The sequence below is a fragment of the Myotis davidii genome, unplaced genomic scaffold, assembly GCF_000327345.1.
Source record: "Myotis davidii unplaced genomic scaffold, ASM32734v1 scaffold150, whole genome shotgun sequence".
In the NCBI taxonomy this organism is placed as follows: Eukaryota; Metazoa; Chordata; class Mammalia; order Chiroptera; family Vespertilionidae; genus Myotis; species Myotis davidii.
In genome coordinates, this window is record NW_006283437.1 from 1,028,775 (window position 1) to 1,054,267 (window position 25,493).

Below are 25,493 nucleotides of genomic sequence, written 5' to 3' on the forward strand. Positions count from 1 at the left end.
AAGGCAGCCGACACAACTGGCCACGAGCAAGCGCCTGGCCAGCATTGGAGCCTCTGTCCCAGGGCGGAAGCCCAAGTCCCGGCAGCTCTTCTCCCATCCCCAGCGTCCTTCCCCGGAACGAATGTCTTCTTCTGCTCCTCATCAGAGCTGGATTCTCTCGCTTTCAATTAAAAAGCTCGTGAAGCGTTACTTTTTCTCTGTGATCCAATACGGTTTAAAACAAACAGAAATCCTTCATTCCTCTAAAGTTTAAAGTAATTTCCCCACGAAGACTATTAGACTGGGGCCCTGGGAGGAAAAACATTTCTTGGGCAATGTTCTCATTTCTCTCTTTATTATTCCCCGATTCTGGTTTTCAATTTCTTCTTCAGACAAAAGTGGCAATTTAAAATTTCCTGAAAAATCATTTATTTCCACCAGATCTTCAAACACATTAGCATTTGTCTACATACCTTTTTAAATATATAAATATAACATCTCCTTTCTAAAGCTCCTTCTATTTTCCTTTATTAAATCTCCAACATGGAGCACCATTTGTCCTTTTTAAATACTTCTTCCTGAAGCGGGACCTGATGGAGAAACACAAAGGGTGCACCCCCCGCCCCCCGCCCCCCACATGTGCCCACCGCCAGGAACTGCCAAGCTAGTGATGGAGCCAGCAGGGCGCAGGGCGCCAACAATGGATTTTATTCAGCACCTTGATTATATATCATAAGGAATTACTTCTAAAACCATAAAATGTTGAATAAAGTGTTTTTTATATAAACCTAAAGAATCCTTGCCAAAACTGGTTTGGCTCAGTGGATAGAGCATCGGCCTGCGGACTGAAAGGTCCCAGGTTCGATTCCGGTCAAGGGCATGTACCTGGGTTGCAGGCACATCCCCAGTGGGAGATGTGCAGGAGGCAGCTGATCGATGTTTCTCTCTCATCGATGTTTCTAACTCTCTATCCCTCTCCCTTCCTCTCTGTAAAAAATCAATAAAATATATATTTTTTTAAAAAAAAGAATCCTTTCGTCCCACCTGGCACAGAGCCCCACTCAATAAGCATTATTGTCAGCTACTGCTCCTGGCAGGTCAGAGGGGGCCTAGCCTTTCTTGAGCGAGGAGACGCTCCTCCAGGAAGTGACAGTGAGTGAGAACCCACTCATGGAGTGCCTTCCGTGTGCCAGACACTATTGTGGAAGTGGCTCATCCGTCTCTTCACAAGGCCACGTAGGACCCTCTGAATGGCACCAAAACCTGTGCATCTTCCGTGAAGTCAGAGGTTGTGCTCTCAGTGGCCTGTTGAGTCAACACGATCTGCAGTAGGTTTCCCAGAGAGCCGTCCCTCCCACGAGGAGTGAAGTCTAGTTCTGCACCATCCGGTGGGACCTAGCAAACACGGTGCACAGGCTGAAAAGCACTTGTGCGTTGGGGCAGGCTCCCTAGCCCTTCTTGGACCCACCACGTGAGCAAGCCCGAGCCAGCCAGCTGGAGGACGCAGGCCACATGGAGAACCAAGCTCCCAGGCCAACAACTTGCTCACTGCCAGTCCTGTGAGCGAGCCATCCTAGATCGTCCAACCACAGAGAGCCACCAACCCCGGTGCCAGGGCAAGTACCTCATTTGACTCACCCTAGTCCAGCCATCAGAGACAACGCCTCTCTCTCTCTTATTCTGAGACGATCTCTCAGGAGGTTGTGTATGTGGACAGCGCTGTAAGTGATGGGCATTATAAATGATGGGTAACTGTAATGTCCGTACATGCTGCTTGAAATGGTCCAAGAGACAGCGGGACTGAGAGCTCCCAGACAGGAAGGGGCCAGGAACCAGGAGGATACAGGCAGGTGACCAGAAGTACCAGCCAGGACTCTGTCATGGAGGTCCTCCGAGGTGGGTGCCCATGTACTAGTATATTGATTCCCATTGGCACGGAATAGCTGGGTCAGTAGCTGGACCACTGGGACAGTGCCTGGTCCGTAAAGTTCCTCAGGCGGACTGATGTTCCGTGACTTGGGCCTGTCTGTAGAAGACAAGGTCCTACGATCCAGCATGTTCCTTAGCTCAGGCTGGGCTTAGAAGAGCCGAGGGTCAAGGGCAGAGCCCAGCACGTTCCTTTTCCATGGATGGAGACTGCTTTACTGCTCCATGAGCTCGCCACACCAGCTCCCCACGGTCACACAGGAGGAGGGCACTCCTCCAAGCCCGCGTGAGCCTCAGGGGCAGCCAATGAGAGGATGGCCAGGCTGGTGAGCAGGTGTGGACAGATCTGTAATCATGCCTCCGACCATGGACAGAGAAAGGTCAATGAACTGAGAACCGAACCAATTCAACTGTCTGGACCAATTCATCATCCTTGGTGCCAACCAGCCTTCTTGGAACTGTGCCCAGAGATGGGCTCATCCCAGGTCGGCTGCCAATCCCATGCATGCCGGCGGCAGGGTGCTTCCTGCTCTCCCCACGCGAGGTGATGGCTGCCTGTGCCGCGCATACAAAGAGGGATGCCGACCCCCATGGGGCCGCACACTGCCAGGAAGCACTGCCAGGTGGCAGCAGAGAAGCTGCTCACCCTTCCTGCTACGCCATGCACCTTTCCTTGCTGCCTGCTGTCATCACCATCTCCTCCACACGCACCTCTTGCCAGGTACCAGGCTGTCCTCGGTGCTGTCACTGATATTTACACATGGGATGCTCACAAGTGCTATATGGTAGGGGCCCTTATTTTATCCATCTTCAGCAGAGGAATCTAAGGCACAAAGGGACTTAGGTAATTTGCCAAAGGTCACACATATTTGAGCCTGCGAATGCTGGCTCCATGGTGTGTGATTTCTAACCAGTTCTCAATATTTCTTCCCTAGTTTTCTTCCAAGTGACCACCTCTTCCTCACTCACTCTCTCCCACACAGGGCCCTCCTTTCCAGGGCAGACACAGGACAGGTCTGGCCAATCAGCACAGCCATCCTTCTGGCTGCATGTGACCCACGGTCCAACGAGACTTCAGCTCTTCTCCCGGGAGCTGCAGCCGTGAGGATACCTAAGAGGAGGGGAGCTGCAGCCATCACACTCCCTGGGAGAAACAGGCCCCTGAGGCTGAAACCAAGACAGGAGGGCCGAGCTGAGATGCAGAGAAAGAGAGTCCTGAGGACCTCACATCTCCACCTGGATCCCGGTGTCTGAAGCCAGCCTACCCCTGGGTTTTTCAGTTTCAGGGACCAAGAATTTCCCCTTTCACATAAGCCAGTTTGAGCTAAGTTTCTGTCTTAGGCAACCGAAAGAGTCAACAAACACAGGAGTTGGAAAAAGTAGGTTTACAGTTGTTTGTATGGAAAATAATACAATAATTAATTCATAATACAAGAGTGAACTCTTTCGTGTACTCCGACTATAACACGACTTTGCCCACCTGCATTGACAGGCTATGGAAACACGCCCCCTTAGCTGCTCCCGGGTACCCAGCCTCCATCTGTAGGAATATTCAGAGCAGCATGATGGGGCCAGGCTATCCCCCAAACTTCCCTGCCTGTTTTCCTGGGGATGAGAGAGCAATTGCACTAGAAGGGCCAGGGAGCATGCTCTGGGGGAACTTGACAATTGCCCCATCTTCGTCTCTGCAGACAGGCCGGTAAGGACTGGTGGCTCCATGATGCTTGGAGTTCTTAACCCCAAGTACCAGTTTCCAAGCAGAGCAACTGCAGCATGAGCTCTAGCGTGTTCATGTTGCTGTGGCAACAGAAATGCCTCTGATTTGCAGGGACGTGGTGGTAAATGACTATTTGTAAAAGGTTAGCAAGAGTCAAAGAAATCCAATGCCCTAAGGTAGCCACCAGTCTGAAGGCAGCTGTCGGTTCTAAGTGGGTAAGAATAGGACCAGTAATGGACAAAATCCAAGTAGAGAATTCCAGGAGGGTGAACCAAAACCGGACAAATAAGAGAACTAGGGTGACAGCTACCCAGTGGGTACCCTAAATACAATTCATTACTGGGCGGTGGGAGACTGTCCATGGTGGGAAGTCCTCCTGGGAAGTTCAAGACTCACAAGTCCTCGTGCTGAGTTTCTTATCGCACATAAACTGTCTGGCATAGGAACTCAGGGTTGGCTCATTAGCTTATCAATGTCACCAGTGCCTGGTTCCTTCCTCTTTGCCATGCTCAGCATGCCAGCTACACCTCCCTCACCGACCCAAAGGGGCTATCACAACCACCAGCAGGACAAGAAAGAGATGTCTTCACTTATCAGAAAGGACAGTCTTGCCTAGAAGCCTACCCAGCTTCCGCTCCACACCCCACTGAGCAGAGCTCGGTCACATGCTCATTCACTAGCTACAGACGCCCGTGGGAAAGCAAGTTGTCAGGCATCTCAGCTTCTAGCATGAAAGATGCCTGTGCCAGAGTGTGAGGGCCACAGTGGCTGCCGGGAGGCAATCAACAAGGCACCGAAACTTTATATCAACTCATACCAGCCCTAGCCAGTTTGGCTCAGTGGACAGAGCGTCAGCCTGTGGACCAAAGAGTCCCTGGTTCGATTCCGGTCAAGGGCAGGTACCTGGGTTGCAAGTTCCTCCCCGGCCCAGGCCCTGGTCAGGGCTCATGCAGGAGGCAACCAATCAATGCATTTCTCTTACATCAATGTTGCTCTCTGTCTTTCCCTCTCTCTCCCACTCTCCCTAAAAATAATGGAAAAATATCCTCAGTAGAGGATTAACAAACAACAAAAAACCCTCATACCAAGGGTTCTGCCAACGTAACCTTATAGTATCCATACCATCATTCACTTAACTCAGTGGTTCTCAACCTTCCTAATGCTACGACCCTTTAATACAGTTCCTCATGTTGTGGTGACCCCCAACTTCATTGTTACAAATTGAACATGATTAAAGCATAGTGATTAATTACAAAAACAATACGCAATTATATATGTGTTTTCCGATGGTCTTAGGCAACCCCTGTGAAAGGGTCGTTCGACCCCAAAAGGGTCGTGGCCCAGAAGTTGAGAACCGCTGACTTAACATGTTCCTTAAATCAATACATCTTTGGTTTACCTTGACTTAGGTAGGAAATTTTACATCCCTATTACAAAGGCACTACTAGATACATTTTTCCAACTCACGTTAAAATAAATTCATAACAATTAAAGCAAAAATTATTTGCCTGTTTTACCTAGAAGCATCCCTTGCCTCAGTAGTCATACTTGGGGGGTGGGGGGATGCATAGTAACAGGACAAAGTCATGTCCTCCTAGTTCCTGGGCCCTGGTATCAGCATTTCCCCAGCAAAGAGCCATCAAGTGCGTGCAAGGAAGGTGCTATTCCAACCACCTTTCCACAGCAGTGGGAACAGCTCGGCCTCGCCCACCACTCTACTCTCCATGCCCCCACTGTCAAGATGAGAAGACATTTATAAAACTTTTATATAATCTTGTTAACCAATGTCACCCCAATAAATTCAATAAAAAATTGTAAAGACATTTGGCAACATCATAGCAGGAGAACTAGCAGGTTTCCTGTACAATCACAGCCCCGTCTAAAATGTTTTCTTTTTCTCCATTACAATGAAAACTGTCCCAGAGGCTGTAAGGACCTCTATGTGCCTTGGCATGAGACCATCCCAACCTCTTTGTCTCAGGGTCCTCCCTCAGGATGACTGTGGACAAAGAGAGGTGACCAGTGCCCATTACTTACATCAGAGGCTGGACCCTTGTCGGCGCCTGGGCAGGAGAACGTGACAAATTCATGGCACCGCTTGTGCACAACGAAACAGCAGACTGCAAAAGAGAAAACAAAGGGAGGAGGTGGGGAGAAGGAGAGTGGGAGGAAGAGAGAGAGGAGAGGGAGAGAGAGATGGTTAAAACCTGGCTTCACGGCAAGTAAAGGCTTTCTGGCAAAGTAGCAATGCCTTTGCTTCTGCCCCTAAACTAGCTGAAGTCAAACTGGGTACATGGAGGTCAGGTCTTGCAAACTAGTTAACTTTCTAAAGTAACTGGGTCCAAAAGTCACATATACTCAACATGACACTCTCTGAGCAGAACAGAGCGCTGTTCCTTAGACGGGGCGCCATGAGAAGCAGCTGGCTTGTGTCAGGTTCATAATGCACAAGAAACACGTATATGTAAACACTAGCATGGCACATAGGCAGGCAGGTAATAGGAAGGGCATGTGGAAACAGAATAAGCAGGAGAGGCAGCCCCACCCCCCTCTTGCCCCCCATCTCACCCAGTAGGTGGAAGAGTGGGAGAAATAAGCTGCGATGTTTACACTAACACATTAGTGATTTGCAACCAAATACATGCACACTTACTCTGTATTTGAATTTGTTTGAGTTAAATGCATCAGTGCATAGCTCTACTATTTGGGGATTGTATCACTTGGGCAAAGGGGAAGTCAGAGAATGTACACAAAATAACACAGATTTTTTTTAATTCCTATCTTCCTTTGTAGTTTTGTTATTCAAATCACCTTAAACAAACTCTAGACTGTGGGTTCCTGGAGGACAGGCCCCCTGTTAAAGGAAGAGCATCTTTCCTTTTTAGTTTATTCTATTTTCCAGTAAGAATTTTACATTCAGTATTATTTTGCATTATTTTCAGGTGTACTGAAGGTTGCCCGGGGGGAGGGAGTTGGGAAATGGGTGTTAAAAGGGGAAGGATTAAGAAGTACAATTGGCAGTTACAGAATAGTCACAGGGATGAGAAGTAAGTCACAGGGAATACAGTCCATAGTATTGTAATAACTCTGTATGGTGTCAGATGGATGTGAAATTTATCTGGATGACGACTTGGTAAGTTATGTAATGTCTAATCACCGGTTGTACACCTGAAACTAATATAATATTGTATGTCAACTGAATTGAAAAATAAAAAATTATTTAGGACCCGACCAAAGAGAGCCAATGGGGGTGTAGGTAAATGCCGGTACTCGCCACCTCCCACAACCACCTCAAAATTACAACTAAAATACAGAACAACCATCCCTCAGAACCACCTGAAATCTGGCTGAATTGAAGTCCTACAACTAGAGAAGAAAGCACATCGAGACTGATAGGAAGGGTGGAGGCGAGGAGCAGGCTGGTCCCACACCCACGTGTGGCATGCTTTTAATCAGGAGGGATATTGTGATGGCAAAGGCCTCCCATTAGGAGCAAGGCATCCCAGCCCAACAGCAGACCCTCAGCCCAGGGTTCCAAAGCTGGGAAGAGAAGTTCCCCAGTAACTTTGGGCTGTAAAAACCATCGGGGAGCATGGAACAGACTGATATACCTCAATGTGGGGTTGAGGTGACAAAAAGAGATAAGCCAAAGAACTTATATACTTATGTGCATAGCCCATAGACACAGGCGATAAGTTGGTGAAGTCGGGGGGGCGGGGGGGCCTGTATGGGTCTGGGGGGAAAGGCTGGGAGGAGGTGGAGAAAGAGGAAAAATAGGAGATATCTGTAATGCTATCAACAATAAAAGATACATTTTTTTAAAAAACACAGCAGGGACTTTTCCTGAGTGACACAGAGACTGCTAGAGTCCCAGACAGTTCCTCTCAAAGGGACTGAGCACAAACTTACACAGTCCCACTCCCTCTGAGTTCCCAAACTGGGTGGTGGCTTTTAGGGATCAACGAACATACTTGGAGGAACTGGGTTGTCTGGCATTGGGGCAGGAACTCGGGGGAGACTTTCTCCCAGAAAGGGGTGCTCACAGGGGTCATGGTTCCTATGCTGGGACCTCCCCTGTCACAGAGCTGACTGGCAGCCATATCTGAGTTTCCCTAGTGTGGCCCATACTGCTGACTCCCTCTGGTGATTCCCTGAGATCCCACCCCATCCAATTTGCAGCCCCACCCAAGCTATTTGCAGCAGCTTTTCCATATGAATGGCCTGGGCTGGCTCAGGCTTCAGACTTTCCTAAAATCACTCAAACAAGCAGCAGCTGGAGTCAGCATGCCCCAAAACTATCAATAAGAGGCCCAAGACCCAGCACTAGCACCAGCCTGTTTTGCTTCACTGCTGGGCCTCACCTGGGCACTTCCTAGCCCAATACAAGTAGCAGCCATCTGCAGATCTCTTTGTATCTTCTGCTGGGTGGCCCCAGGCAGTGGCTGACTTTGCACTTCCCGGAAGGCCCCAGAGCCAATGCACCCAGTGGACAGCTTCAGACCATACGAGATTACAACTCTACACATTCACAGCAACACACTCAAGGGGCAGACTCAGTGAGCACCAGAGCTCCACTGAAGCAACTCCTGCTACATAGGGGTGTCTCTTGCACAGCAGGCCAATTCCTCCAATTCCCAGTGACAGCAAGAGCAATCAAGGCTCGACTACAGCAAGACTGTGCACACAGTTCACACAGGGGAGCACCTAGAGTGTCCAGCTCAGGTGACTGGGAAGGCTGACCCACTGGGCCCTACAAGACACCTACTACACAAGGCCACTCTACCAATTCCAGAAGACATAATAGCTCTACCTAATATATAGAAACAAACAAAGGGAAGCAGCCAAAGTGCAAAGACAAAGAAACATCATATATAATAAAAGGCAAATGTGCAAGTCAACCAAACAGCAGAACAACCGGTCACTATGATGTGCACTGACCACCAGGGGGCAGACACTCAACTCAGGAGCTACCCCCTGGTGATCAGTGCACTGCCACATGGGGAGCTCTGTTCAGCCAGAAGCAATGCTAAGGAGCAGCAAGCCCAGCTTCTGGCTGGTGAGCACAGTGGCAGTAGTGAGAGCTTTTCCTGCCTCTGCTGCAGGCGGGTGGTAAGGAGCGAGGGGTCCCTGACTAGTGAGAGCCCCGGACTGCAAGAGCAATGTCTGACTGCCAGTTAAGCTGGCAGGCAGATATCCCCCGAGGGGTCCCAGACTATGAGAGGGTGCAGGCTGGGCTGAGGGACCCCTCCCCCGGCCCCCAGTGCACAAATCTCATGCACTGGACCTCTAGTGTTACAAATAAAAGAAATGGAAGCAAGCAAACTACTGGATACAGAGTTCAAAACAATGGTTCTAAGGTTATTCAAGGATCTTAATGAGAGCTTCAAGGGACTCAAAGAGAGCTTCAAGGGATTTAGTGAGACTTTCAAGGACTTTAGTGAGAATGTCAAAGATATTAAAAAAAAAAATACCAGTCAGAAATTAAGCATACATTAACTGAAACAAAAAATAATTTATTGGGATTTGATAGTAGAGGATTCCAAGAGTCAAATCAATGATTTGGAATTTGAGGAAGCAAAAAACAACAATCAGAAGAGCAAAAAGAAAAAAGATTCCAAAATATGAAGATAGTGTAAGGAGCTTGTGGGTCAACTTCAAGCGTTCCAACATTCACATTATGGGGGTGCCAGAAGAAGAGAGAGAGCAAGGTATTGAAAACCTATTTAAAGAAATAATGACAGAAAACTTCCCCTACCTGGTGAAAGAAAGACTTACAAGTCCAGGAAGTGCAGAAAGTCCCAAACAAGAGGAACTCAAAGAGGCTCACCCCAAGATACATCATACAGTGGGGCCTTGACTTATGAGTGTCCCGACTAACGAGTTTTTCGAGATCTCTCGGCCGATCTTTTGCTTTGAGTTGCGAGCTAAAATTCGGGTTACGAGCCAGCTTCAGATACCCCACCGCTAGTTGGCGCAGTGAACATCACAGTGAATGCCACAACATCAGCCCAGCATTACGTGTCTCACTCGTTCACTTTTTTTAAAAATATATTTTATTGATTTTTTTACGGAGAGGAAGGGAGAGGGATAGAGAGTTAGAAACATCGACTAAAGAGAAACATCGATCAGCTGCCTCCTGCATGCCCCCTACTGGGGATGTGCCCACAACCAAGGTACATGTCCTTGACTGCAATCAAACCTGGGACCCTTGAGTTGTCAGGCTGACGCTCTATCCACTGAGCCAAACCAGTTAGAACTCGTTTACTTTTTGATTTGACATATGAGTAATTTGAGTTACAAGCTCCGTCATGGAATGAATTAAACTCGTAAGTCAAGGTCCCACTGTAATTAAAATGTCAAGTGTAAAGGACAAAGAGAGAATCTTAAAAGCAGCAAAAGAAAAGCAGTTAGTTACCTACAAGGGAGTTCCCATATGACTGTCAGCTGATTTCTCAGCAGAAACTTTGCGGGCCAAGGAGTTCATCACCACCAAATCAGTAGTACATGAAATGTTGAAGGGTATTCTTTAAGAAGAGGAAGAAGAAGGAAGAAGAACAACAACAACAAAAATATGAACAATAAAATGGCAATAAATACATACCTGTCAACAACTAAATCTAAATATCAAAATAAACCAACAAGAAATCTAGTGAACAAAATAAACTGATGAATAAAATAGAATCAGAGGCATGGAAACATGGAACAGACTGACAAATCTCAGAGGGAAGGGGGTAGGGGAGTGAGAAGAGATTAACCAGAGATCTTATATGCATACATGCAATACCTGTGGACACAGACAATAGGATGATGAAGGCCTGAGGTGGGTCAGGAACCTAGTGGAGGGGGGCAGCAGGGGCAGTGTGAAAAGAGACAACTCTAATACTCTCACAATATTTTTTAATTATTTAAAGTCAAAAATAAATAAATAAAAGAGCTATAAAATTAAAAACAAAACTGCAAGAGGAAAAAAGTGGGACAGAGGAGAAACTTAAATATTCAAAGAGATTTAAGAAACATATAAACTAAATGCAATATGTGGGCTTTTGATCCTAATTAAAGGCACCAGCTGGTTCAAAAACCATGAGATAATGTCAGGAAAAACTCATTCTGATGCTGTGAAGGGATTATTATTACTGATATTGGAGAAAGAGTGAAGGGGAAAGGTTACCAACAAGGAAACAAATGGTTTTATCATCAGATTTCTCATTAGCAATTGTGAATTCTTCAATATGACAGAGCAAGCAATATCTTCAAAGGTTAAGGAAAATCCATTTTGAACCTATAAAACATTAAAGCAAAAGTACAAAAGAAAGACATTTCCAGAGCACACGAACTTAGTATTTTTACTTCCTACAAAAGAAGTATGAGAGAAAGAGAGAGAGAGAGAGAGAGAGAGAGAGAGAGAGAGAGAGAGTTTGTATTTTTCAAGTGAATAAAGGAGGTGTAAGAAATAGTGGTGAGTGAATAAAAAGCTTCAGGAGGGAGGAGGGGGCTGGGTCCTGCAGGGCGGTTGGAAGGGCTCTGGAATGCAGAGACCCCTGTCTTCCTCCCCAGGAGATCACAGGAACTAAGAGAGGCCACATGGGACATTACAAGTTTGAATATGTGTGTCAACAATTGAGAATAAGAATGGAAAGATTGTGTAACTTGCAGATCATTAAAAGATAAAACTGGACAAAGAAAACAATCCAACTACACTTCCAAAGAGCCCCGTACGCCCCAAGTTCATATAAATATCACTCTTTATTGTTGTTGTTTTGCTTTTATATGGCATCACTTGCATTTTAAGCTCTTTAATCCTCAGGAATTTCCTGGTATCTGATGTGGCATGGGAATCTAATTTGCCGTATTTTTCCAAATGGTAATCAGTTGTCCCAGCATCTTTTATTGAATAATTCGTCCCTTCCTCACTGACTTCAGATGCCAACTTTACTGGATGCTAAGTAGTTCTGCACACCGGAGTCTGCCTCTGCCTTCCGCTCTGTCCCCTGGTCTGTCCTGTGATACAGCAACGTAAGTTCTAATTACAGTAGCTTTGTAATGTATTAATCCGGGCAGGGCGATCCTCCCTCATTATCCTTACTTTCAACATTTCCTGCGTTTACTGCCCCGAATGAACTCTGGAATCAGATGGCCAAGCTTTTAAAAATACCAATGGCTATGTTTACAAATAGGAAAGCAATGAGTCGGCAGTACTGTTTGTTTATTTTGAAAGCATCTTTAAACTCGTAATAGTTTTTCTGAGCCCTCAGTTTCCTTTGAGTTTTCCAGGTAAATTAATCCACATAATGTTCTTTTCCTTTCTGATAGAAATGCCTCTTTTTTCCTTTGCCATATTTTACACCTAGAACTTTCTGAGCAGCAAGGGATAGAGGGGACAATAGCAGGAAGTCCCCCTGTTTGAGTCTCTGCCAGCTCCACCTGTCCATCACTGTCTCTCAAACTGGCTTTTGGAATTCAGATTTTTCCTTGGAAACTGTCCATCGTGTCTTCCATTGTATTGTTAGTTTCTCTTTTTATTTTCTCCCAGGTTTGGCTTCTTTGTTGTCTATTTTATTACTTTATCATTTTAAGGAAGCAAATCATGTCTGTATTTTTCAATGCTACTGGTTTTTTTCCTACTTATCAATTGCTAGTTTTACTATTATTTCTCCTGCTTATTATCTTTGTCCTACTTCTTTTGTTTGTATTCCTTGTGTTGTTTATTGGTTAGGAATGTTTTAAGTTTCTAAGTGGTCTATTATGGTTTTCATTTCTTCCTTGGCACAGAACTACTTATGAAAGTTGTTACAGGCCCGCAACGCTACCCTCATTTATCAGAAGTTGCTTTAGTCTAAACCTTTCTTCAAAATATCAACGATGATTTTATTCATTCTTCCTCTCTGTGTGGGAGGGAAGGGGGCTCGTCTCTAGCTACCCAGTGTCTACCACAACTCTTGGACATAACTGATACGTGGTAAATAAATGTTTGGTGAATGGATGAATGAATGGCATGAGCCATAGAAAAGAAAACCCGACCAACTTCACGGTAGATGTATCCCTAACGGCCGTCCACCTTCCAACACCATGGACAGGGTGGCCGCACACGCGCCACTGACCAGGCAGCCGCCCCGTAGCCGGTAGCTGCAGAGATAAACCACCCGGCCCACAGGTGGGATCAATGGCCCAGTGGCCTGACCCCACCAGCACACGCTGCAGAGAGCTGGGCACAGACTTGGGGAAGACAATGAGCTGCTGGTGCAGGTCCCGCCTCTACACGATGTGCTTCTGAGAAGCTGTGCGGATCACATCTCCCGTTAACCAGAACGCTTTAAAGAGAAGCAGTGCGGCTGGCTATTTAAAGAAACAAACCAAACCTTTCCTGATACAAATAAACACCCCCGCATTTCTGTTTGGCAAATTCAGGGAAAGACCAGCTTTTCTTAAACAAGAGGCAACATTTACTGAGCTGCTGAAACCTGTGCCAGGTCGTCCTCGTAACAGGCACTGGCAGGAGCCCAGAATTCCTGGAGGCCCTGGTGCACACGGCAAGTCCTTGCTCTGCAGAGCGGAAGCTCGCAGCCCACCTCTCCTCCGCCTGCCATGCCTTCCCGGGCTGCACACGGGGTCTCGGGCTCAAATGCCTGGGGTTCGGCTGGGAGAACACATGTGCGACTTGTGTAAACGGGAAAATTGCTACTCAGCTCCGCAGAGCATGAGACCCACGTCCCAAGCTCCATCCACCTGCACCTCCCTTTTTCAGTGCAAGGTGAGGACCACAGGCCAGCTTGGCAGGTAAAACAGTGCCTCCCCCCCTCACCAGCGATGCCCGTCCTCACCTGGGGAACGTGTGACCAGGGGTGACTATGGTACCTCGCGTGGCAGAATGGACTTTGCAGGTGTGATTCAATTAAGGACCTTGAGATGGGGGTCATCCTGGACCATCTGTGGGCCCAGAGGAATCACAAGGATTCTGCCCGAGGGAGGCGGAGTGGGAGGAGGAGTTGGAGCGGGGGTTGAGGTGCTGCATTGCTGGAGAGGACAGATGGGGGCGGGCTCCGGAAGCTGGAGAGGCCTCGGGAAGGAAGGCATCCCTGCTGACTCCTTGATTTTAGCCCCATGTTAGACTGCTGGCCTCCGGGACGGTAAGATCAGGCATCTTGTCATTGGAAGCCACTTGGCCGTGGGCAGTGGTTACAGCCGCCCTCGGAACCGAATGCACCAGCCGAGGAGCCGGAGCACCTGCATGGCCCCGACGCAGAAAACCAGTCACGAGTCTTGGGGAGCATCTGCCCCAAGAAAGCACAGGGACCCCAACTCACGCCACCCTGCACCCCACCCCAAATCCCACCCACCACCTTCACGTAGCCACCGCAGTCCAGAAAGGACTGTCAAGCCATCAGAATTCTATTTTTGTTTTGTTTTTAGAGTTGATCCACCTCTTTCACCCTGTCCTCACTGGGGTCTTAGTGGAAAACCGACATCTCTGGGAAACCATCTTTGCCCCGAAATCCACATCAACCTGAGAGGGGACTTCAGGACTGCCTCCAGGTTCCTGGGTGGAGGGCAAGGAGGGCCCTGAGGACGCCCCTCCCCCTGCCTCTCGGGCCCAGCAGGCCCGCCCCTGGGGTCAGATGGGCCGGGTCTGAACCACCCAAGTCCTTCGCCTCTCGGATTCTGTTTCCTCCTCCACAGTGGGAGTAACAAAGCTCACAGACAGCACAGGCCAAGTGCTCTGGCGTGCGCCTGTGCAGGGGCCACATGCCAATCCAGCCTTGCGGCATCTGGGGGGGACCCCTTCCGCTCCCAGTGCAGAGCTGACTCAGTGTCCACGCTCAGGCGGCACATCCCCAAGCACTTTCCCCGAACCATCTCCATGACCAAGGCTGAAAGGCCTGGTCACCATTTCCACCCATGACTCCCGTGGCCATGCCACCTGACTGCCAAGGGCTCTCCCGTCCCTGCTTCACCTGAGCGCACGGCGCCTGAGGAGGGGTCTGGGGAGGGGTACTGGGGCACAGATATGGCCGCTGACGATCAGAGAGCAGTGTCTGCCTGAGGCGGCCGGGCAGTTGGCGCAACCTCCGTGTGGGAAGCAGGCGTGTCTCCCGCAGCTCTCAGCTTCCACAGTGCCGTTCACCGTCCAGCTCGCTGCCCTGAAGAAAGCTCCCCGCTTCCCTCGCCCCCGCAACCAGGCGGTGGCTAAGCTCCCACGGATTCGTCCTTTGCCAACATCTTTCACGCTGTCTCCCCTGAGCCCCTCGCCCCACTCATTCCTCCCTGGTTGTCTCGGCACCTCAGACGTGGGGTCTTGCACTAAAGCCTCATCCCACCTCCCTTCTGCCTGTGACCGTGGTCTCACCTCTAGGAAGCAAAGTGAAGATGGACGGCCAGTGTCACACGAGCGTCATGAGAGCTATGTCGTGTGTGAATGCACAGCACCAGCAGGGCACAAAGTCAGCCCCCACGAAGGCTCGCTCACTCCCCTCCAGGGGGTGCGTGGCCCAGCTCTGCAGCCGAGCTGCCTTGTGGGCTCTGTGGCCTTGAATGAGCCACTGACGCGCTGGTCTCAGTGCCCCAGTCTGTGAAATAGAAGTAATAACAGGACTTCTCTCATAGGGTTGCCATGAGGATTAAATGGGTTGATCTTCGCACAGTGTGTGGACACAGTAGTCCTACTGAGTGCTAGGTTTAGTCCATGTTATCCCTGCCTCTTCCCTGCACGCCAGGCGGCCTGCACACTCCCTCTGGAAGCAGTGTTGGTGCTGCTTCCTGCTCCAACAGTCACCGCTGCCTACTCCCAGCAGAACCGTCCAGTGTGGCTGCCACCAGCTACATGGGGCTACGTCAATCAAACTAATGAAATAAGACTTAAACTTGGCTCCTCACTCACACTAGCCTCGTTGCGAGTGCTTCATAGTCACATGTAGCTGGAGACCACCATGGACCCGGGTCATAGGAAGGCTGTTGGACAGCTCTGGCTAAAGAACCAAGTTCAAGCCTGTGGCCTGGCACCCACGCCAGCACAGCCCCATCTCACTCCACGGCCCCTCGCCTGCCAGGCGGGATCCGTCCCCTTCTACAATGTGTTTTACTCATTCCCTGGCGTGTGGATTTGTTCCAGAAACATGGGAATGCCCACAAGGGAGTGGTCACGTGCAGACCACATAGGAAATGCGAGGCAGAGGAGCCCGGTCTCCAACGAGCAGACCGACGGCCAGAGGGCAATAAAACAGCACATTCCATAGGCTGAGCCAATCCAGCAGCCCGCCTCGTCCCACCTCCCTTACGCCCGTGACCGACCGTGAAGCAGCCTGGGGTGGCGCGGCCCGGAGGGTGCAGCTGGGCCCACTGAGCACATGCCTGTCCCAGGGACACTCGCTCCATCCAGCAGTAACCCTGGGGTCACTGTCCTGTGGCCGGACAGGACTTTTTACAGCTCTGTGCAGGCCATTCCAAGACACCTGAGCCGCACCCACTTAGAAGCGGGGTTTTAGGGGGACATCCTGGCTACATAGGATCTCCGAACTAAAACCCAGCCACAGAATGGGACAGGCCACCTACTCCACACATGGCTGTGAGGAAAAACCAGATTAACATGCCTGGTGCATGCCTCATATCTAATTCTTAATAAAAATATGAATGAATGGCCCGGACCGGTTTGGCTCAGTGGATAGCAGCCGCTGGATCCGGGCTGTTTGAAATGAATAAAACTATTGAAAAAAAAGACCGTACCCGATTTGGTCTGTCTTGTTTCTGGCTTTATCCCCAGGGCTACAATGCCTGACACACAGCAGACCTTAAATAAATACTTGAATGTATTAGCAATGAATGAACAAATGAATGAGTGGGCTCTCTTGCCGCCCCACACTCAGAAATCACTCACCCTGGCTGGGTCAAGAGAAAGGTCGTGCTGCGTGAGCACAGGTCATGCACCCCGTGGCCTCCCGCTTTCAATCAGGCTCCAATGTGGGGGCAGCAGGACATAATGACCAGCCTAAGAGGAAACACCAACACCCCTTCATTCACCAGCCATATCAGCCACACCCAGACGCAGAGCGGGGGCCAGAAGAAGACCGGGCCCTGACACCAAGTGGGGGACATCTCTCGTTTGTGCCTGAGGAGCATCCATCCTTTGTGCTTCTGCTTTGGGGGTCACCCTTTCTGAGCCCCAGTTCCTGTGAGCTGGCTAAGGCCGCCCTCCCTCCCCTCCCCCTTCCCCGGCTCCCCTGACATAAAACCCAGGCTGCACTGTATGTTTAGGGTGGGCGTGTGGTCAGGGGCTTGTGCCAGAATCATCAGGAAAGAGGCCGCCCTTCCCGGTAGTGTTGCTAAGCTGCCAGGGAAGTGAGTCTGCCAGCTTCATTTTCACAAAGGAAAGACTTTTCTGAGAACGAAGCCAGCAGAGAAAAGAAGAGCGAAGAGATGTCCGATGACCACACCCGAGCACCTGACCCCACCAGGCCTTGGGGAGACCCCCGCGACTTTTCTACGAGCCCGCAGATCCCTCTTTAAGTAAACCAACTGAATGAAGTGTTTGTTTCTTGAGACCTAAGACTTCTGACTCATACACCAAAGGTTAGAAGCTGGAGAGTGGGCAGTGAGGGCCCTGTTTCCCCCTGTGCTTCATGTGTTCCTATAAATAAACCCCTTTCCTTTTTCAAACAGGGCTCTGGTATTAAGAGCACTCAATCCAATCAGCACCAGGGAACAGGAAAGCTGGGATGCAGCGCCTCACACCTCCTCAATCCCAGACTCACAGCCTCGCAGGCTCACCGCTCATCCAGGCGTCACGCGGGAAGAGAAAGCCAGGAGCTAGACCTGAAGGCCCCCTGACCCTCGGGCACCTGTGATTGGGCTTCTGTTCAAGAGACGGCGCATCCACCTTGCCAATGAGTTCAGAGAGTTCACACCACCTGCCATTCCCAGCTCCTGATCTTGCTCGTGAAGGTGGGGCCACACAGCGCAAGGCCAAGTCCTTTCTTGACATGACAATGAGTTCTATCCACCAACTTGTGCTTCTGAAGCTAGGTGGCGTGAAGCCCAGAGACAAATTCCTGTCCATCTCAGTCCCCCCACTCATTCTAAAAACAAAATAGAGAAGGCTTAGTCCTCCGGCAGGCCCACAACTCTGCCAGGACAGGTGGCCTGCTGTGTGATTACAGGGCATCTGCTGGTTGTGCCGGCCCGTCCACTCCCCTTCTTCTGGTAACTGGCATGCTGATTCTCCTGTGGGGAACCAGCCTTCCTCCACCCTATGCAGTCCTGGTGGGGCTGTCAGTCAAGGTGTGCAGTTCTTCCTGGGCTGAGGGGTGGCCATGTGATCCAAAATCAGCCAATCACACTTTTTCTCCTGTGAATTTGCTTTTTGAGTCAATGGTGTCCCCACGAGAAGGTGGCCCATTAGTTCCTGCCACTCAATCTAAGAGCTACTCTGGACGTTGTACTTTCTAAGGCCTGGCATTGCATGAACAGAACCCTGTACACTTCCCATTGACTTTATAAGACAACTAGACTCAATTTCCGTTGCTTACAAGAACCTAACAACCCTAGACAATTTAAAGACATCTGCTCTCCTCTGAAGCTGATGCAAACGTCCTCCCCACCACATCCCCGAGAGTCACCAAGCTTCTCACTGCCCACTCCACCTCCTCAAACAATCTAATACTAGAAAGTTCTTCAGGCTGCAAACGTCAGCTTCCCATGCCTCCCCTTGCCTGTACTTCCCTTTGCCTCCAGGATCCTGCCCTCTGGGCCCCTCCTTCCTTTCCCTGGTTCCTCCTCCTGCTCCCTCCACCCTTGCCTATTGGAATTCCTCAGACTCTGTCCCAGGTGCTGATCTCTACCCTGTGGATTCTCCTCAGGCAATCTTGTCAACCCATAAGGCTTCGCACTCCGTTCATGCTGGTGACTCCCACATCTGTTCCTCTCCCCCTAGCCCCATGCCCATCCAGCCACCTCCTACCTCAGCACCACCATTCGGACACCAAACTGACCCAAGTCCTTGTTCTTCTGTGTCACTTCTCAGGATGAGTCGGCATCACTCTCCCTGGGAGCCCCCAACTCCTCCCTCACCACCACTCCTCACTTCTAATTGCCAGTCCTGTCAAAGCCAACCCCAAATGATCACTCAGAACCAGCCAACTGCCCTCAGTAAAAAGGCAACCACAATGCCCTAGCTGGTTTGGTTCAGTGGATAGAGTGTTGGACCACGGACTGAAGGGTCCTGGGTTTGACTCTGGTCAAGGGCATGCACGATTCCTGGCCCTGGTCAGGGTGCATGTCTCTCTCACATCAATGTTTCTCTCTCTCTCCCTCCCCTCCACTCTCTCTAAAAATCAATGTAAAAATCCTCCAGTGAGGATTAACAAAAAACACAGAAACCCACAGCCACTGCTGTGTTCCCTCAACCGTTTACCTGACTCTTTCCGTCCCTCAGATCTCAGACTAAATGGCGCTTCAGAGTCTTCCCGGGCCCTCCAGCCCAGGTGGACCAGGCGCATCCTTTGGCCTTCACCTCTCCAAGCCCCTTTGTTTTTTTCAATAGTAAAATTTGGATAAAAAGAGTTTCTAACTCAGCAACCTAGGTGTCCACCGCTAGATGGATAAATAAAGAAGGTGTGGTACGTATATGGACTGTTACGGAATATTATGCAGCAATAAAAAAGACTGAAACCTTGCCAGCTGCGATAACATAGATGGAGCTAGAGGTTATTATGACCCATGAAATAGGCAAAGAAAGACAAATTCCAAATGATTTCACATATATATGGAATCTAAAAACAATACAAAATAAAAACAGACTCATAAAAACAGACACCCAAGGGACGGTTACCAGAGGGAGGGGGTGAGAGGAGGAATGAAAAGGGGGAGGAGATATGGTCAATAATGCTATATAAGAAAAGGCTAATATGAAAGTCAACCAAAAGGCAGAATGACTGGTCACTATGACGTGCACTGACCACCAGGGGACAGACGCTCAACACAGGAGCTTCCCCCTAGTGGTCAGTGCACTCCCACAGGGGGAGCGCTGCTCAACTAGAAGCCAGGCTCACAGCTGGCGAGTGCAGTGGCTGTGGAGCAGGCCTAAGCCGTCAGTCAGACATCCCCCCGCCCTCCCTCCAGGGCTCCCAGACTGCGAAAGGGCACAGGCCGGGCTGAGGGACCGCCCCCACCCGAGTGCACGAATTTCCTCCACCAGGCCTCTAGTATTGTAATAAGTTCGCATGGTGACACATGATCACTGGGATTAGTGGGGCGATCACATTGTAAGGCATAAAAGTGTCAAATCACTATACAACTGAAACTAATATAACCAGTTTTAAGACTGTATAGCAACTATATTTAAATTTTTTAAAAATTTAGAAAAAGTTCCTACTCGTAGAGTTGCTGAGAGATTAAATGCAACAACATATTAAACACTTTAACAGAAAAATAAGCCCAACACAATAACTGGCACAAAGTATGTTCATCAGAAATATTAGCTATCGCTTTTGTTCTTGTTATTACTAATGATAATAGCTTTCATCCCCCGCTGTTACCTCCACTAGGCAGCAGAACCGCAGGCTCTGGTCACTCCCACATCCCTAGTGTGGCACAGAACAGACCTCAGGGCCCTTCCATGACTGACCGGTGCAGATCTGTCTCCAGCACACCCCCCTCTCCACACCAAACACTCCCTTCCCTCCCAGCACATGTGAGCGTCCAGGACACAGCCTCCTCGCCATCATCCCAGTGCCCGGAGGCGCAGAGCAGTCAGCAAAACGTCCTCATGCTGAGACGTGCCACTTGCTTTCTTTTTTATTTGACTAAGTCAACTGAGGTTAGAAAATTTAAGTGCAGGAAGAAATTGGGATGAAATACATAAAATGTTGACAGCGGCAATAGTTACCTCTGATTACAAGAGCGTCAGGGTTTTGTTGTTCTTCTGTAATTCTGTATTTCCCTAATATTCTAAAATAACAAAGCAAACTGTCAGCTCACCAGGAATAATTTAATACAAGAAAAGTACCATTTTGGATGTACAGTTCAGAGAGTTTTGACAGATGTATTACACCCGTGTGATTACCACCACAATCAAGACAGCGGCCCTCTCACCACCCCAGTTCTCTTGTGCCTTTTTACAATTAATCCCCTCGCCCCACCCCAGCCCTGGGCAGCCACCAATCTGCTCTCTGTTACTCTAGATTAATGGAACCATGCCATGTATATTTTGTCTGCCTTCTTTCACTCAGAATAATGTTTTAATTATTGATTGCAGTTGCCAGTATCAGTAGTTAGTTTTTATATATGGTTATCCTAAGTTTGCTTATCCATTCATCTATTGATCAACATTTGGGTTTTTTCCCAGGTTTCTGGCTATTAAAATAAAACTGCTATGAACATTTATTTATATGTCTTTGTGTGGGCGTGTAATTTAACTTATGTTGCTAAATACCTAGAAGCAAAATGGCTGTGTCATACGTTAACTCTGTGTTTATCTTTAATAAATAAATAAATAAACTGCCACTGTTTTCCAGAATGCTTGTGCCACTTTATTTTTTTAGAACGAAAACAATCCAATACATTATTTTAATGGGTTCATATGTCTTTTCGGAGTCTGAGCAGGAAATGGAATTCACCCTGGATGTTCAATTAAAGACACTGACAACTAACAACCATAGGAAACTGTTACCACACATAGGACTACGGTTTAATCTTGTGAAATAATGTCAGAAAAGCCCAGAGAGCTGGACCAAGGGAGGGGGTCGCCTGCCAGGAGCTGCCACTGCGAGGGGCCAGCGGTGGAGGAGGGAGCGGAGGCTGGAAATACTCTAACACCTCTCTCCTCCTGCCCTCTGGGCTCCCACTGCTCAGCCAGCCAGCAGGGGTCCACCTCAGGGCAGAAGCCAGGGCTGAGAAGGGTGGAGAAGGGTGTTCCCAGGCAAGGCATGGGATAGGGAATAGACACTGTCTGTCCTCAGAGGGGTGAGAAAAAGAACAAGGAGAAGATTAGCAATGTTCCCAGAGTCAACACTCAAGCCAACCTGAGTCTTGGGTGATGGAACCATTACTGCTACTAATACAAGTACAACAATAACCACAACTATGATTGCTCTACTGCTAATACCACCGACTCAACAGCAGCGGCGAATACCTTATTGGGTGCTTGCTACAGGGGTCCCCCTTATCCGTCACTGGGGGACAGGTTCCAAGACCCCCAGGAGATGCCTGAACCACCTGCTTCCCACAAGTTCACATTACGCCACTTTGCGTCTACAAAAGACCTATATTATGCCCTGGCTGGTTTGTCTCAGTGGATAGTGTTGGCCTATGGACTGAAGGATCCCGGGTTCGATTCCAGTCAAGGGCATGTACCTCAGTTGCAGGCTCAATCCCCGCCCCCGGTCGGGGTGCATGCAGGAGGCAACCAATCATTGTGTCTCTCTCACATTGATGTTTCTCTCTCCTCCACCCTTCCACTCTCTAAAAAGCAATAGAAAAATATGTTCAGGTGAGGATTAACAAAAATCAACAAACTAACAAAGAGACCTATATTAGTACAGTAATGACTTTTTGGGTAAAAAGCAAAAGTCCTGTTTGGATCTCTTTGGCCAACGTCACCTTTAGGAAGCAGGGATCTGCTCACTCGGGGCCTTTCTGGCTGCAGAACAGCGTCGCAGGAGACAGGGAAGCCCGCGTGCTGTGCTCCTCCTCCTCACACCCTCTCCCTCACAGCTTGTCTGGGTCACCTCCGAGTGCCGGCATCACCACCCCTGCACGTTGGGGCCATTACTCAGTAAAAGAAGGGCCACTGGAACACAAGCACTGTGACCCCAGGACAGTCAATCTGACGGCTGAGGCAGCCATGGTGACTGAGGGCGGCGTGTCTGCGGGGTGGACCGCGATGACTCACATCCCGGTGGACGGAGAGGGACTTGCGAGAGCTCGTCACACTGCTGAGAACAGTGCGTAAGTGAAACCTACCAATTGCTTATTTCTGTAATTTTCCATGTAATACTTTCAGACCACAGTACACTGGGCGACTGACACTGCAGTATAATCCAAGCACGTGCTGAGTGTGTCCAGGATTACCTCACGCAACCCTCACAACAACCGTAGGAAGGAAGCCTATTCTTCTCCCCCATTTTATGTCTAAGAGAAGCTGATACGTAGAGGCTCAGAACACCTGCCCAAGGGACTCCGAGGTTGGTCAGCCCTGACCACTCCCCACGGTGCTCCCTCAGGAGGTCGGAAGGCTGGGCGCCAGTGGCCAGTGCTCCCCCGCGTGGGGTGACGGGCATTCCCGCCTCCGTCTCCTCGTTCGTTTGTGAAATAACGAAGGCCGCCTTGGGACCACTGGGAGAACTGACACAACAGAGCAGCCAGCAGATGCTGATTTTGGGCCCCGGGAGTCCTGTCACACCAGGATCGCTGGCCTTGCAAGGACTGCAACAGGTCCTGCCCGACAAGGAACGGGTGGCTCAGAGAGACTCCCGAGCCTTAAAGCACCTGCCAGAGATCAAAGGGCTAGCAAGAGGCAGCGGAGGGATCTGAACCCAGGCTACCCGTCTCCAAAGGCACACTCTGCCCTTCAGGGGAGAACAGGAAGGGTGACACAAAGGCGAGGGTTTGGCGCCCTCGCTCCCAGGCCCACTTTTTTGCAAACATGCCGTTTGGCTCCAGTGAGTGGCTTCCGTCGGCAGCAAAGCCGCCAGCTCCCGGGACCAGCTCCCAGAGCCCAGGTGCTGCCCAGGGGCAACCACCTGCTCAACACCTGGCGTCCTTACTGACCTTGTAGACTGTCTATAAGTGGGTACCAAGCGGTGCTTCTGCCCTTTGGTGCCTTCTCAGAGCCAACTTAACCTGTGGCACCGCTACTGATTTCCCAGGAAAGCCCCAGGTCTAAATGCAAACACACGCCGCCTCCAGTCCCGAAAGGCAGTGTTCTTGCCACGGCCTCCTCCCTGTCACTCGAGCACTCAGCCCTGTGCGCGCTGAAACCCCTCTGCTCTGTGCTCTGTGCTCTGCGCCAGGCCCGATGTTTCCTGCTGGCGCTGACTCGGTGGGGAAGGCACATGTGAGCCACGAGGCTTCAAAAATAGCCTGGAACTTTTCAAGGAAGGGCCCCCAGTGGGATGACAGGCAAGCTATTCTGCATAACAAAGGCCTGTGTCCCCAGAGGCAGGCACAAGCCCACCCTTCCCCACGTACACACATACACCCATCAATCATGCCTGAAATATCCTCCCTGTGGGCGGACGAGGAGATAATGCTGTGATCAATGAGGCTCCGAGCGCTGGTGGGGTGGACTCCACCCGGGCGGGGGGCGTGGATTTTCTACCGCCAACAGGTCAATTTTGCTTGGAGTTAACCCACTGAGGTAATAAATGATGATGAAGAAAAAGGAGGAGGAGGAATCGGAGGAGGCAGTGGCAACAACAATAGCTGGCATCTATTGATGGCAACAGCAACAACAGCCTACTATGTGTCTGGTATTGCTCTAAGCTCTTCACATAGATCAACTCATTTAATGCTCACAGCCATGAGGTGGGAATCACTAATATCCCCATTTTTCAGATGGGAAAAACGAGGCCTGAGAAGCTAAGTAACCAACAGCCTCTGCTCTTACCTGCTGCACCTCCACCTCATACTCCCCACAAAGAGCACTTATCCCGGCCGCACTGCAGGGCAGGGAGGGCGGTCTCTCGTCCTCAAACTGTCTGGGGAGACAATGCAGGGAACAGCTTTCTTTCAAGTCCCAGGAACGACTTGGGACCCCCAGAGCCTCAGCATCATGGACCACTTACTACTTACCAGGCACATCTCTGAGTGAGCAGCGTTACCGCCAATAACCTGCTGAGGTAGCGGCCTATTATCCTCTCCTTCCAAGATAAAGGCTGTGCGCTGGCTGTCCCCGTTTCCCCCCAGGGCCCACTCTGCCTGCCTGCTGGGATCTGACCCTGGAAGCCACCCTGCGGATTAATCTGGGGCATCTGCCCCCCTTCTTCCTCGCCTCCATGTTGCCTTTGGGAGCAGCGGCCTCCCTCCAGACCATGTTCCTGCCAGCAGGCCCTCTTCCTGAGCTCCCGCTCCCTTCCCTCTACCTGCTCCTTCCTCCTGGAGGCGCTAAGTAACACCTCCGTCAGCTTCTTTCCCTGAAGCCTCCTAGTGAGAGTTTCCTGCTGGGATCCTGACAGATAGATCGCATTTTCCCAGGAATCTCACCACCCACTCTCCCAGAGCCTCCGGCTGCTAGGAATTGCTCCTGCTAGTGTCCTAAATGTCTTTCCCCCAATTCTAGTCCCAATCCTTCCCACACAGGCTTTCCCTCAATCCCCCAAGTTCACTTACTCAGGCAACAAAGCTATTCATTCTCTGCTTCAAAGCCGGCTTCCCAGCCCACCGCCCACAGCACTTCTCCACGTCAGGCCGCCACCCTGTCCCCAGCAGGGACTATAGGGAGCTACCTGGCCCTCCTAGGGACTGGGAACCCAGCCACGGCTGCTGTCCAAGGAAGGGTGAGGGCAGGGACATTGGCACCCACGGCCTGCAGCCTGCCCTGTGGGCAGCAAACGCCAGGAGACCCTCAGACAGGGAGGGAGGCGGCACCCCCTGCGCCCACCACCTTGGCCTGGCACCAGCTGCTGGCTTGCAGGGCAGACACCTCCTCCCAGGGCTGCTCCAGGGGCCTGTGGCAGCGGGGGCTGCAAACCGGTGGCCACATGTGCTTCTTTTTTTCTTTTTAATATATTTTTATTGATTTCAGAGAAGAAGGGAGAGGGAGAGAGAAACATCAATGATGAGAGAGAATCATTGATTGGCTGCCTCCTGCACATCCCCTAATGGGGATCGAGCCCATAACTCGGGCATGTGCCCTTGACCGGAATCGAACCTGGGACCCTTCAGTCCG

General features: G+C 50.0%; 1 protein-coding gene across 1 annotated transcript in view; it reads right to left on the reverse strand.

Annotated features, from left to right (window-relative positions):
* The window catches only part of PRKCB (protein kinase C beta), a gene marked incomplete at its 5' end in the record, with an annotated part of 308,734 nt that overhangs the window by 146,271 nt on the left and 136,970 nt on the right, over positions 1-25,493 (reverse strand). Inside the window, one exon of the mRNA XM_015563848.1 lies at positions 5,660-5,742. Coding sequence (XP_015419334.1) covers positions 5,660-5,742 — 83 coding nt within the window. The remainder of the gene's footprint in view (positions 1-5,659; positions 5,743-25,493) is intronic.